This window comes from Passer montanus, unplaced genomic scaffold (genome assembly GCF_014805655.1).
Source record: "Passer montanus isolate IOZ18808 unplaced genomic scaffold, ASM1480565v1 scaffold4, whole genome shotgun sequence".
Classification (NCBI taxonomy): Eukaryota; Metazoa; Chordata; class Aves; order Passeriformes; family Passeridae; genus Passer; species Passer montanus.
Window position 1 is genome coordinate 9,384,443 of NW_024368818.1, and position 14,204 is coordinate 9,398,646.

At 36.6% G+C, this 14,204-nt stretch overlaps 1 protein-coding gene across 1 annotated transcript in view; it reads right to left on the minus strand.

Moving 5' to 3' along the window:
• Positions 1-14,204, minus strand: part of ARHGAP42 (Rho GTPase activating protein 42) — a 142,312-nt gene that overhangs the window by 7,785 nt on the left and 120,323 nt on the right. The window contains exons 17-22 of the mRNA XM_039718509.1: positions 13,696-13,801; positions 9,335-9,494; positions 7,373-7,517; positions 5,044-5,424; positions 3,847-4,003; positions 2,663-2,725 (exon numbers count right to left, since the gene is read on the minus strand). Coding sequence (XP_039574443.1) covers positions 2,663-2,725; positions 3,847-4,003; positions 5,044-5,424; positions 7,373-7,517; positions 9,335-9,494; positions 13,696-13,801 — 1,012 coding nt within the window. The remainder of the gene's footprint in view (positions 1-2,662; positions 2,726-3,846; positions 4,004-5,043; positions 5,425-7,372; positions 7,518-9,334; positions 9,495-13,695; positions 13,802-14,204) is intronic.

Genomic DNA, 14,204 nt, shown 5'->3' on the forward strand with positions numbered 1-14,204 from the left:
GACAATTCTTCTTCTAATGCAATTTCTCACTTCAGGAGACTCGACTTTCTGTGTGCCTCTAAATCAAACTCAAGAATACGTAGAGTCAGGGATTTTATGTCGGTGCATTTCTGTACAGAAGCTGAAATAAACAGACCTCAGGCCTGACTGACTTATCTAACGCAGTACTTGTGAAAACAGGAAGAAAACTCCTTCACCTCTTTCCAGTGCATACTAGATTAGTGACAGAGACTGATTTCACTGTACACAGTAGATCAGTACCACAGTAAGGGAGACTGATGAATAATTAACTTCAAATCAGGAAATAAGAAGAGTGAAGTCAAAGTAACTCTGTAACTGGAAAAAGAGAGCACAGGCTGGACAGGGCATCAAATTTTGTTCTTCCTTGTCCAATCCTAACACATGTACTGTGGTCTCTTGTTGTCTTTCTGACTAGAAAAACCCTTTAGTGTTACAGGAGCATATACTCATGTATACAAGGAGAGAAAACAGGTGAAATAATGCATTAAAAAGAGGACACACAACTCATTAGAGACCTGTTGCATCATACAAAGTCAGAAAGCAGGGTTGCAAACACTGCATATAAGAAGGAACTAAGTAGGAGCAGACCACTGTGGCAGTAAAATATCAAGTGGAGCATTATCTGCTGTAATACAGAAAACAATGTGAGACTGCAAAACCATACAGGTACTTTTGATCACCATCTGTGCAAAAGACCACAGCAGGCAACAGGAGCTTCAAGCAGGGATGAACTTACTTACATTCTATATTGCATAGGTAAGCAGTAGCTTAAAGTTTATCTTAGCAGGATAAATTACCCATGCAGAGAGTCCAACACTCTCTTGACTTGAGTACTTCTGGCACCAAATCAGGCAGTTTAAAAATAGTTTTTCTGCCTTACACCTGGCCTTGCATATATTCATTGGTTAGGAGTTATGAACACGGGAGGCCTTTCTACTGCATGATCAAGTTGTAGTTACCATGATTTCTACATACTTCAGAGCCAAAAAACCCCCAAAACAACAAAGGCTATTCTACAGTTTTAAATCAGCCATCGTGTTCATAAAATGCAGCTAAATAATGGCTGGCTCTGAATTGCAAAATCATACTCAGACTTAAGCAGCACTATAAGAACAGCTGAGCTACTTCTGATTTCTCCTTCATTCTGCCTCCTAACCTCTCATTTTCCATTCTCCTTGCTCCTGTTGCTCTTCTGCCTTCTTATGAAGCCTGAAGTAGAGGAGCTATTCAGCCTTTCAGTGTTTTCAGCTTTGTTATCCCCTCTCCACATCCATTACCAAACTGCTACTTTTTCCTTTGTCAGATTTTTGCTTCTTACATGCTTTTTATATACAGATACAGGTGGCACAGGCTCTGAAGGAACAACAGGGGAGAGTCTGAAAGAAGGAAGTAATACAGAAGAAGAAAAGGAACAGTGTTGAAGATGAAAGATGATTCAGGACTGGTGAAGAAGTCATTGCTTTCAACTTAGGGCACTGGCTTAAGAATATTCCAGACCCTTCATTTATACTTTTCTTCCTTAAATTATCGCTCTGATCCTTTCACACCCCTTTCCTCCCCTGCCACCATCCTTTTTGTTCATTTCATAGTTCATGGCACTACACAAAACAAGAGCCTTGATTCCTGAAAGCTCCTTCTCTCAAAAAATCAGTAGGCCTTTGCAGGAGAGCTTTTTCTTTCCTTCCCCTGCTAGATCTGCCAGAGAGGACAGACACATTCCATGGCCACACATTTCAGCATGTTGGCATCTTCCTTTACATCCGTGCTACTTTAGGCTACTACTTCTGGATTCATGGATTGACACATTTTTTTCATTGCTCAACAGTTCTGGTAAGTTGTGGGCTTATCAGTGAGTAAAGCAGTGATCTGCTCTAAATATCTGTTCTGTCCCAAAGAATTTTAAAGGTTGGGACAGTGAGAATAGAGACAGATGTTTTCACACATTTATTTACTTATCTGCTTTGTCCATTAATTGTAAGGGAAGTAGTAATGTATAGAAGATACTGCTTCCTAGACAAACACTTACTGGAACATTCTAAATTCATTTAATATAAAAACGAATCAAATTAATGAAATAAATGCAAACAATTGTAAAGAAAATGCCAATACTTTCTGCTGCACTCTACCAAGAAGAAAGGTCAACAGTTTCTCCAGACAGACACCGAGGCATGGAAGGTGTGATGGTAGAGACAGATATCTTGATCAAGTAAATCTTGAACTTTCTGAAGTAGATGTAAGTCCAGACCTGCCTATATGAGCGATTTACCATAAACCAGCAGGTTTGCTACTCTGCTGAAGCCATTCCATCCGGCTTACAAAAGCTATATAGAGAAAATACAGCACCCTCATCATAATTTAAATACTGGTAATTTTCTCTTGCATCTGTGTCCTTAAGCAGACAGCTGTCCTGAATCTCTCTAACTATTTCCCCGTGTGAGAGAATAACCAGACTGGCTGCTATTCCCTGTGAAATTTACCTTTCTTTTGAAGAAAGGATGAGCTTAGTAAATAAAAAAAAATTCACATGCCACATGATGCTGTCCAAAAGACATAGAACAAAGCGCCAACTCTTCTTTTCAGTATCTGAAGCCAGCAAAACAGAAAGGATTTTACAGAATGTCAAACAGTTTATAGCACTTACCGTCCTGAAGAAATTTGTTTAAGTGAACCAGCACTTTCGAACAACTGCGCTCTTGCAGCCACTCTGAAAATAAATGCAAAGCCTTGCTTTATACTACACACACTAGTTTCACTTCTAATCATCTAAAGACATGGACACATTTGAATTTTTTTTAATAATTATTCACTTACATCTCTATTTACCAGACTTTTAAAGGGCGTAACCCAACCAGGGCAACAGACTTCCACATGCTCCAGTGCTATGCTGAGTTACCAATGGAAAACTCAACATCTTGTGCTAAAACTGTATTCATGGATGGCCAATAGATATATTGGAAATGCTTTTACTGAAAATATCACTATCATGCTGGAACTCTGAGCTGTGCAGAATTCTCTGTTTAAGTAAGACACATGAGTCTGTGAAATGACTACAGTGATCCCTTCCAGATACAAAGTGGAGAGGCTGAATGATATCCTGCAGTATTTGAAAAACTTCTTGATGCTCTGCAGATCTGGAAATACTTGTTCATGGGGACAAGGATACTCTGAGTCACAGTCAGATCAGGAGAGATCTCCTGACTTTCCAGTCTTCTGAAAGCACTGAGAAACATTATTAACCCAAACCTCAATAGGCTAAATCACAGTCTCTATTGCTTAGAACTATCTTCCTTTTAGCATTAAAGAAATAAAACTAAACAAAAACCAAACCAAACCCCAGCTGTTAAAAATCAACTATTTATCATGCAGCAACTGAAGACACTTCAGAGCTGAAGGTTGGTTTTGTTTTCTTTTTCCTTTCTCCAATTTTGGACTTCCACAAATAAAATCTGATGATTTTTCCAAGATAACAGCATAGACATAGCTGTCTATGTCTATGTAATCATAGTAAACAGCATTACTGCTCCTTGAAATATTAAATTCCAGAAGAACCAGAGATAGTAATACTAATAATTTTCCTAGGAAACATTTCTATCTTATCTCCAGTCTAATAAAGTCAATGGTAGTCTTTCAACTGACTTAAACAGACTTCGTGCCATCTCCTTTGTTTACATTTTTAACAAAACTAGATAAATAATTGACAAATACAGAAATATGAAAATCAAGTATTCATGCTTACTTTTTAATTACTTATGAATGTTTCTGGAATCACTTTATAATACACAATACTGTAACAACACAAATCTCCAAAGGGCCTTAATGACTTACACAGATCCTGGTCTTTGATAGCCATTACTGGATGCCGTATCTAATCTTAATCTCCTGCACATTTTGGGAGGCAAGTCAGGGTTTGGTGGAGCCTTTAGTGTATCTTTGGTATCTGTTGAAGATAAGCTCTGTATAGATCCACTGCAGCTTTTGTTACCTAAAGAAAATATCAAATTATAGGGAACATTAAAGCTGATTTGAAGTTGTGACAAAACATGTACAACTGTGCAAAGCAAAGGTTGTGCTGTTGTTGTTAAGGTTTTGGTTTTTTTTAGGAGTCAAAACAGGCAGAGAAACTACTTACTAAGTGCAAGAAGAAACCATCTTTCAGATAAAAAGCCAGGAGAAAAGAATCAACAGAAAGAATGTGGAAATGACACTAAAGCTGAGAAGGCTAATAAATTACATTGCAATTACATGGCTAGACAGTACAATCACTAAAAAGTGACAACAAAAACATTTATAAAACAGCACTTTGAATAAAATTGAAAAAAATTGACAGGAAAATGGTTCTCAGGAAGTCAAAATAGTGTGAAATCAGACGACAATAATTTGTATGAATTAACATTTCAATATCCACAAAAGCTTCATGCAGTTTAAAAAATATATCGAGGAACTAATGACCATGATTTGCCTTAAACAATTGCCACTGCAACTTGATAAAGCAAATCTGTATGTGTATAGCCTGTATAGCACACAGAAGAAATCCTTTTAATGAATGTAAGCCATGTCCACATGTGTCTTTCAGGTGAATTATCAGTAGATTGCTGCCCCGTTTCCATGGATGTTCTGCAAGACGAAAACTGCATCTGCTTCTCTCCTTATGCCAAAGACCAACCAATGCTTAATAATGCTTTAAAAGCTGTCATAATACAGAGGTTCCAAAATAGAAGCACAATACCTCTGTTACTAATATTTCTAATCGATAGTATTATTCTGTATCATAGATTATAGATGAATCATAAGAGGATATTGAGTGATCTAAATTTGAGAAACTTTTTTATTAAGCTGTGTGAACTGTGCAGGTTATAAGCAATAGAAATATGTCAGAAGCAGCTTAAAAACTGAAACAACATACCAAAAAAATTAAAAACAAGCAAACAAATAAGACTAATGAGTACCATTAGCTTTCAGACCCAGCTCTTGTTTTCTGATGCATAAGTTAAAACTGATGTGATAAAAGACCTTGGAAATTACCTTCAGCTGATGGAATTGATCTAAGGGAAGATGCTGAAGACCTTTTCAAGCCAGACAGACTGTAGGAACTCTTTTTGGTCAGGTCTGTCGGTGGAGAGGCATTTTCTGGTCCAGTGACAGAAGCTACACTTTGGCAATCTGATTCCACATCTGTTTTGGTTGCATCCTCCTTTGATGAGGATTCTGGACTTGTAGTCCACAGGCCTGAACTTTTCTGGCCATTAGAAGAAGCGGGAGAGGCAATCCATGGAATCCCTCCTGATTTCTCCCTTGGCTGTGAGGGCGTGCACTTGGTGGTGCTGTTCTGCTCGGAGGAGTGAGAAGACAGAGATTCGATGCTGCCCATGGGAGTGCTGTCGGGGCTACTGCTGTACGAGTCACCTGGGGAGGAGGCAGGGGAAGGGAGAGAGAGTGAAAAACATAATCTGCATTTTCTAATCATGTACATTTCTATCCTGCCACTTTTAGCTCTTTGTACCTTACTTGTTATCAAATTAATTAATCTGTGGTTTTCTGCACAAAGAACACAACTCTTTCTTTTTATTTACAACTTGAAGACGCATGTTGCCTGTTTACAGAGCATCAGTCCCTTGAAAGTTGTAAGACTGGCTGATGCATTTTCTGTCAGATACACTTTCTATAATTTTTTAGCATTCCCTACCATATGAAACCTGTATCTCTTTTCTTACCCCACACAGATTTCCTTTATTTCCCGCAATATAACTGTGTCTATGCTTCATTTAAATGATGACTTAAAACCATCTTCTACTCTGAAAATGTTATTGCCAGAAGCCTTGGCTCCCTCTTACCTGCCACACCTAGAGATATTTGGAAAGAAGAATACTTCTGCTTCTGCCTCAGTGTTTCATGGCACAAGCGAGATACTAACTGGAACTTGCTTATACATGTGCTGAGTTTCAGCTAATAAGCAAAACACAAATGGAGAGCTGTTGGATCAGACTGAGTGGCCATCAAACTGCCACCAAACGCAGCATCACAGAAGTCATACAATCATTCGGGTTGCAAAAGACCCCCAAGATCGTAGAATCCAACCTTTCACTGAACACCACCATGTCAACTGAAGCATGGCACTAAATGTTGCATCATTTCTTGAACACTTTGAGGGGTGGAGACTCCACCACTTCCCTGGTAAGTCTGTTTCAATGTTTGACAAGCTTTTCAGTGAGGAAATTCTTCCTGATGTCCAACTTGAAGCTCTCCCGGCATAACCTGAAGAAGCTTACATACACTCTGTGAAATACTTGCACAGAAATACCCCTTTTTTATACTGGTATTCATTCATTGCAATTACACAGTGAAAAACACCTGAAACTTGCCAGTTTATCCAGTGTGAGTGTAACTGACTGTTTCTTTGTAACTTCTTACGTGGGACTCCATGTCATTCACACTGACAATCCATGTGAAGGGAGCTATTGTTATTTAGTATTTAAACTCTCCCTGGCAGGAAACAAGTAACACAGGCCTATGGAAAGCGCAGCAGCTGTGCAAGAATATACTGAGGACAGATTTCTTAACATTATAGACTTCAGAATTACTACAGATCCTCCAGAACAGATGTACTTTAACTGTGGATTAACTTACTGATCCACTCTCATATAAATCTTTCTGAGGAACCAAGGGACACAGAAATTCTTTAGGAAGTCTGTTGCAGTAGTAGAATTGTTAACGACATAAGCTTTTATAAAGTTTCAATACTCTTTACAGGTCCATCCAGTAAGTAAAAAAGTGGTGACCCAAATGGATGAGAATGAATGAAGTAAAACGTTTTAATTACATCTATATAAAATTAAGTAAGCATTCTAAACAAGCAGTTAATTATAGATAAAACTCCCTGCTGTTAAACAGCAAGCCATATGATGAGTGCACTGCTTCTCCCAGGAATAGCAGAGTTTGTTTCCATTCCAGAAAACCTAAGAAAGTTTCAGTGGTTTTGGCAGCTGAGGCAGTGGCTGACTTTGAAGCAATGACCACAGTTTCATGCATGTGAAAAAAGCTAAGTGATGGTTTTGATCTCCTATCCTTTATTGAATTACATTTTTTATAGGTGGATACAATGTTTAAATGATGTTGAACACTGTATGCAACACAAGACTTGCCTACCAACATCCAACCATCCAACACCCTAACCAAACATCCCTCCTCATCTGAGAAGTGAGGAATGCAGTCAGTCAACAGTGCTGCTGTGACACACAGAGATTAAAAAGCTGATTCTTATGATCATTGGAATATAGTATCTGTAGGATATTATTCAAGCAAAATTAAAAGATGACATAAAAAGCAAGATAACCATATGCAATGACAAACTTACTGTCAGGGTCTGCTAGACATGGTGTGTACCTTCCTCTGGGTTTACGTGAGCCTGTGGAGAGACAAATTGCTCTTGTTCTTCTTGAACTCGATCGGGACTGAGGCTGGGGAAGAGGAATATTGGGGTCTGGTGCAGTGTGAAATATCTGAATGATTAAAAAAAGGGAAAAAATTACATTAAACGACGGGGTACTCTTACACTTTCATTATTAATCCATTTGTTTTCTTCCCCCCTGTGCTTAAAATGAACACTATCATAGTCTCATATATTACAAAAGAGTAAAGGCACAGAATATAAGTTTTGCTTTATCTCATTTTACAACTCAAGAACCACAATACTGAGCTGTACTTAATATCTGTACTAATTTGTTGAAGTAGATTTATTTTCTAGCTCTTGTTAAGAAGGGCTTAACAGTTGAAATTGTAAAACAAAATAGGTGCCTACTAATGATTCTTCTCCAAGAAGTAGCATATTTTTTTAAATATTATGACAAAGTTGATTTTTTTTTTGCTCTGTGTTCCAGAGGAAGTTTTTCTATATCACAGAAATATGTCACAGTTGTAACTTATTACAATCTAATTTAGATTTCAGAAAGCTTTATTTGAACAAACAAGGCAAGTTTAATGAGGAACAACTTTATGTTTAGGGCATCTTCTGGTTCTTCTTTTACATACCACTGCTACCACTGGTCAATTTTGCACTTCATCGCTGAGAAAAAAAATCAAGTTTTTTACCATGCTTTGCCAGAAGGCATCTCTTTAAGGATTTCTGGGCCCTCTAGCCATAGGGCATTCCCAAAAGAAGATGAAGCAAACCATGAAAAGAACACCTGTGTGCCACCCATAGAAGTGGAAGAAAGCAAATGTACTTCCACAGTAGGAAATACTTGGGTGGACATTTTGAGATGCTCTCGCAGTACATTAAAACTGTATTAAGCACTAGTGAGTAGCATATCAATATAAAAACATATCTGTAGACAGAGAAATAGAGCAAGAGTGACTTTGATTATGCAGTCAGAGTCTTTGTCCTGAATGAGCTCTGATTTTCTGGTAAAGAAATTCAGTATTGGGAAAATGCAATATATATGTTTTGCAATCAGAGCCAAGAAGTCTATCAGGCTCACAGCCATTCTGAGGAGTCCCTGTGATGATATCATAACTGATGATACCAAGCTGTACTGTAAGCACCTACTGATCAACCAGTGCAGGGGATCCTGGTATTGACTGGGAACTGCCCCTTAGCTGAGTAGTATGTAAAGAAAGAAACTCCAAGTTTTTTCACTTTGTTTCGTCAGTCATCAGAGGAGATGACATAGCTCAACTAAGATCCCTAGAATAAAATTGCTTTTGACTACTAAGTAAAGGAGGTGTTGAATGTTTGGCTGAATTCTGAAATCAAATAGTTTAAAATTAAAACAAAAAATATGAGGAGGTCTTTCAGTGAAGCTGATACCAGCAATGGTAGTGACTGAAATCAAGTGTGTAAAATTTCCTGCTCAAGTCCTTCTCAACCCTTCTAGTGACTATCTCTACTATGCAGCTGACATTGTCCCCTAAGGACAGCAATGGCCAGAAACATTCTGACCTGATGCACTCAGATGAGAATCTGTGCATTCACCCAGGGTGAACTTTCATACAATAGTAGCAAGAAAGAGCTGGAGCAGCCAGGAGCAAAGTTATGACCTTCTCTTTCTGCTTCTAGATTCAGGAAGCAACATTTAGAAAGCAACTGAAGATTCAGAGCAATGCCTTCAAAACATAGAAAATTACGTCTTGGATCTGTACCTTGCACAGCCATGAAAAATTGCTAGGAATAGAGATCCACAGCATGGAGTGGGAAGAAGCTATTATTTCTATTAATGACCTTCTACACATTTTGGACTCTTTATTCTTAAAGACCTAATGATGGTAATGAAAATGAGATCTTAGTTCCACTTCATAACAAAGCATAATTTCTTTCTACCTTTTCATAATGCTCTATCAGAATTTCAACGACGATATTCTGAAACTTAATGTTCATCATAGCAGCCACGGTTTCTTCTTGTGCTCTCATCAGAGTTGGTCCAAAGATAACACCAAGGTTGGATACAGTCATTAGATTTTGTTGACTGTGCAATGATACCCTTTAAATGAACACAAACAATATGTGATTTAATTGCTGTGCTAAACTATAATTTTAACAGGCAAAAACTTGCTAAGACTACTACTTTTACAAGATCTCAAGTTCATGCCTCTCTTTAAAATACATTTTTAAAGCTTCCACTTATATTAGAATCAAAATACAATGTAGTACAACAACTATGTTTCCATTAAGGCTCCTATCATGCAATAACTTAATGAATAATCAGTATGTCTTCCTAGAGTAGTATTTCAGTTCCTGATATGCCTGACAGGGAAAGGCTGTATTTGGAGTTCTACACAGAGAGATTGAGAACACCTCAGTTTAGAAGTCTTAGGGCAAGCACTGTCTCTCTCAAATGATTATACAGGTTCTTACATACATCTGACTGGTGCTGTGTGGTAACAGAGATCTACCATATACCTTAGTGTTCATGTAAAGGAATGAAGCTTAGTTACTGAAAACACTTAATTTGCAATAGGATCTCTTTATCAATTTGATGAAAACACAGGATTAAGAGATTAAGTGAAATTATTGTTTCTGTGTGATAGATAACATTAGATGATCATAATGACATCTGGCTTAAAATATATTAAGCTTTTATTTCTGTATATTCTGTTATCACATACTTTAGCTTTTCTGCTTTTCTTTTTAATGTAGAATTTAAAAGCTTAGTTTTCGCAATAACTTATCAGATAGTTAAATTTCAATCAGTAATACTCAATGATCCATTTATCTTCTTACTACTAAGTTTTGCCAAACTGTATCATCATAGATCTTTTGAAACATCTGCCAGTGATTCCCCAGTCATACCTGTCCTATTTCCTCATGTCTGAATAATATTATGCCAAGTCAGGATTTTAAAATCACCTTAATGCCTAATCGTACAGAAACTGTTACCAAATTAACTTATTAATGAGGCACTGGTTCCCATTTTCCTCTTCCTTCTCACAGCCATCTGCTACTATGGTCAAGCTGAGCATTTTTAGCCATTTCCTACGCAATTAATAACGCTTGCAACTTTTAAAATTAAGAAATAGTAAAATCTATAAAACATTCCCTTAATATTTGGGACAGGAAGATTTTAGCACCCCATTTACATCAAGCAGTAGGAGAAATATGGAAAAGGGTTTCATATAGGAGGCTGCACATTTATAAACTGCAGGAAAACAAATGCCTATCTTCTTACATATTTCTTATATTGCTTCAGTAAGTTATCTCAAAATTTTCCAAAATATTACCTCAGACAGACACACTGGCAGAGATCATTATTTGGAAGCCATATCATGAAAATTACTCCACTGTTAAAGCACATTTTTAGCTTAATCTAACTTTCTCTGAAACAGATCTTAAGTTTATCTTAGATGACTAAGGGTCTTTTGGGAAGTCCACTAGTATTTTAATGAAACTAGAATGTTGAATAACTCAGCTCTAGATATGCTATAAAAAAACTTAAAAAAACCCTCCCTTTGCAATGTTACTCTGCTGTGTGCTGCACAGTAACTGTAGAAGTCTGTTACACAAATACTACAATCTTATAGCATAAGAGAGAAGGTAGTGTTTCTCTGGTGTTTGGGTTTCCTTGGTTACAAATTTGGGAGCTTGGTTAATAAAAGAAATGGCAAATTCAATAACATTGCAGCAGGAAAGAGCTTTCTACAATGCATTTCAAAGGCTCGACTTCTTGCAAAAGAAAAAGAACCCAGGGCTGTAAATGGATCACTTTGATAGCCACTTTCCCCTGACCTACTCCTACTGGCGCTGAGCTACAGCACAGACACAAGCTGAGGTAATCATGCATTTCAGATATCTGTAGGGCATTCATGGAAATACCATTGCTTTCTCCTCTGAATCTCTTCATTTGATGTATCACCAGTAAATTTGTGATACTGCCAGACTGCAGATTCCCAACTGCCTACCACAGAAAAGCACTGTATTGTTAAATCATACCAAAGAATGATTCATTCTTTAGAGTAGACATAATTTGTCTAGATAGGTTTAAAAACCAAAAAACGAGCTACTCATGTGAAAGTAACACCAGACTTGCCAAGTTTGCCTAGCTACTGACTATGTATCCATGCAGTATCACCTCTCTCCAGCAGGCTTTTGAGGATGCTTAAGTGCTTTTTTGCTTTTTTGTTTGTTTGTTTTTAGTATGATCTACATCCAACATCTGATCCTATTTAAATTTGTATGGTAACACAAAAGTCAAGCTAGGCAAAGATGTAAAGAATTAAACCAAGAAAAAAAATAACATTATCCTTATTTTATAACCCAGAGATACAGTATTTTCACTTTGCTGCAAAAGCATTTATAAAGGAACTGAACACCTAAAAGAAATGTAGGGAAGGAATTATGCACTTTGAAATTAGATCTTCAACAAAAGAATGATGAAAAAAGTAGGCTGGATTTTTTTTCCCCCAAATTTTCCCATTTCCATAAAATTAGGCACTTTACCTGCCATTTATCTGTTCTTTGAAAAATCTCCACACAGTGGTAGGAAAAAGATGAGGGAGGAAGATGGCTAATGCACTCAAGAGACTAATTTTAAATTTGGTCTCATTAGAATTGCTAGCATAAACAACAGCTGGCAAATTACATGGAAATTAGAAGGGGTGAATTTTATGTTGAAAAGAAAAGTACTGAAGGCATTCAGTGTAAAATTAAGATCACACCTATATGAAATGAGAATCACAACAAAGATGAGAAAAGTAAAAGTTAAAGAGAACAATGAAATAAGGGAATACTACAGGTATGCTTTTCTTTGGAATTGCATCTGAGATCACATTGAGAATAAAGAGAAAAGAAATGAAAATAAGAAAGTAATCCTTGCCTAACAGTAATTGCACCAAAAAATAAGTCAGTTCATATGCTTATACATTCCTCTAATTTTGAAACTTCCAGACCAGAAGCTTTTACAAAATTGTTAATCCTTCATTAAATACTTTTGCATTTTTGAGGGTTCTGAGGGAGTAGGTATTGTATTTTTTAGTTAATTAAACAATTCTGTGAGTAAAGAAACTTATGAAACTTTTTTTCCATCTGGCTCTCTGTGTCAGCCCAAGTATAACGAGAGGCAAGGTCTGCCTAAACAGGTTTTTCAATGAATGCATTTACAGCAGCTTGCTATAATGCTGGTTCTCCAGGAGCTAATGACATAATGGGCTAAAACCATTTTTTAGGGCTAAATGATTTCTTGTCAAAGAAATATTCAAAGTACTCATTTCTATAGCAGGAAGAAAAACTACATTAGGTTCCACTTTAGACAGCTTACTGCAGCCTGTAGCTCAAGGTGTGATCAAGAAAGCAAAACATCTGCGATGTAGTGAACTGAATGAACACAACATGGACTCTTCTCATGTCCTCTAAATGCCTGAGTCGTGTGAGCCTTATCTGAACAACTACTGTTTCATTATTCACATTTCTAGATGACTGATAAATGTACTATACAGCATCCTAAATCAGAAAGAATAATACATACTCAATAGTACTGAGCTAATACCAGCAAAAACTAACCAAAGATGTACAGACACTTAAGAGAATAAATACCCGTCTTTTTTTTATTTCACAGCACATGCCAAGTGTAATTCTGTGAAGACAAAAGGTCACCAATTTCAAGAAATGCAAAATGTTTTCCATCTGACAATTAAAAATCAAGGGAATATTAATGGAGATTCAAAAGTTGGACATCTATGTAGATATCAAAAATATAAATAATAATACAAATTAGTGCTTTCAAGTGACACTACACTTCAGACTTGCTAAAGAGAAAAATAAGATCAAACACAAAGAACAGGAATTATCATATCATCTATCTCATTCTATCTCTTTCTAATCTGTCTCATTCCTGAAACACTCTGGGACTTTGAGACAGATTCAAACCAGTTTTCCATTATCCTTGGCATAGTGTTAGATGTTTCTTCTATTTAATTGGTTACAAGTCCTGTACTAAAAGCATGAATGAAAACATTGACTACGTTTATTTTATAAACATAGTTTGCCATCTTGGTAACACTTAATGTTTTTATTCTGTTTCTATAGGGAGTATTATTCCAGTTAACTTGAGAACAGCATTTTAGAAATCAAATGTAATTTCGAGTGTGATTGTTTCAGCACAGAGAACAGATTAAGCAACACTGACAAATTTAAAGCAGTAATGATAACATCTTACAATAATACCAAAGAGAAAAATAAAAAATAATTACTTGACCAAGTGCTTAATAAGGATGTCCAGCATCTCTCTGTTCTTCTCTGGTAATTTATGCACAAGTGCATGCACTGCCTCAACTCTGTAGTTCTGATCATCTGACTCTATTAAACAGAAAACAAATTGTTGATAAATCAGAACATGTGCTAAGAAGTGACTACAAATGGCATCAGTGCCTGTATGCTAACACAAACATGCATTAAGAGGAGCCAAACAAAATTAGCTTTCAAATCGTGAGGAAAATTTGATTATACTTATTACACTGTGAAATCTGTATTTCAAGGAACTCGCCTAAAGCAATTACTATCAATACTGGAACCAACAAATTAATGGCAGTATTGACCTGATGTGCCATTTCAGTGAGGCCTAAAATTTAATCTAAGAAATACAGATTAAAATAGACAAAATTATTTTGTGTCTTTTATTCTTATAAAGGAAAGGAGAAAATGGAGAAATATCTTCAAATTCTAAACTGAAGCCATTAGAAAAATGATCTCTATTATATCG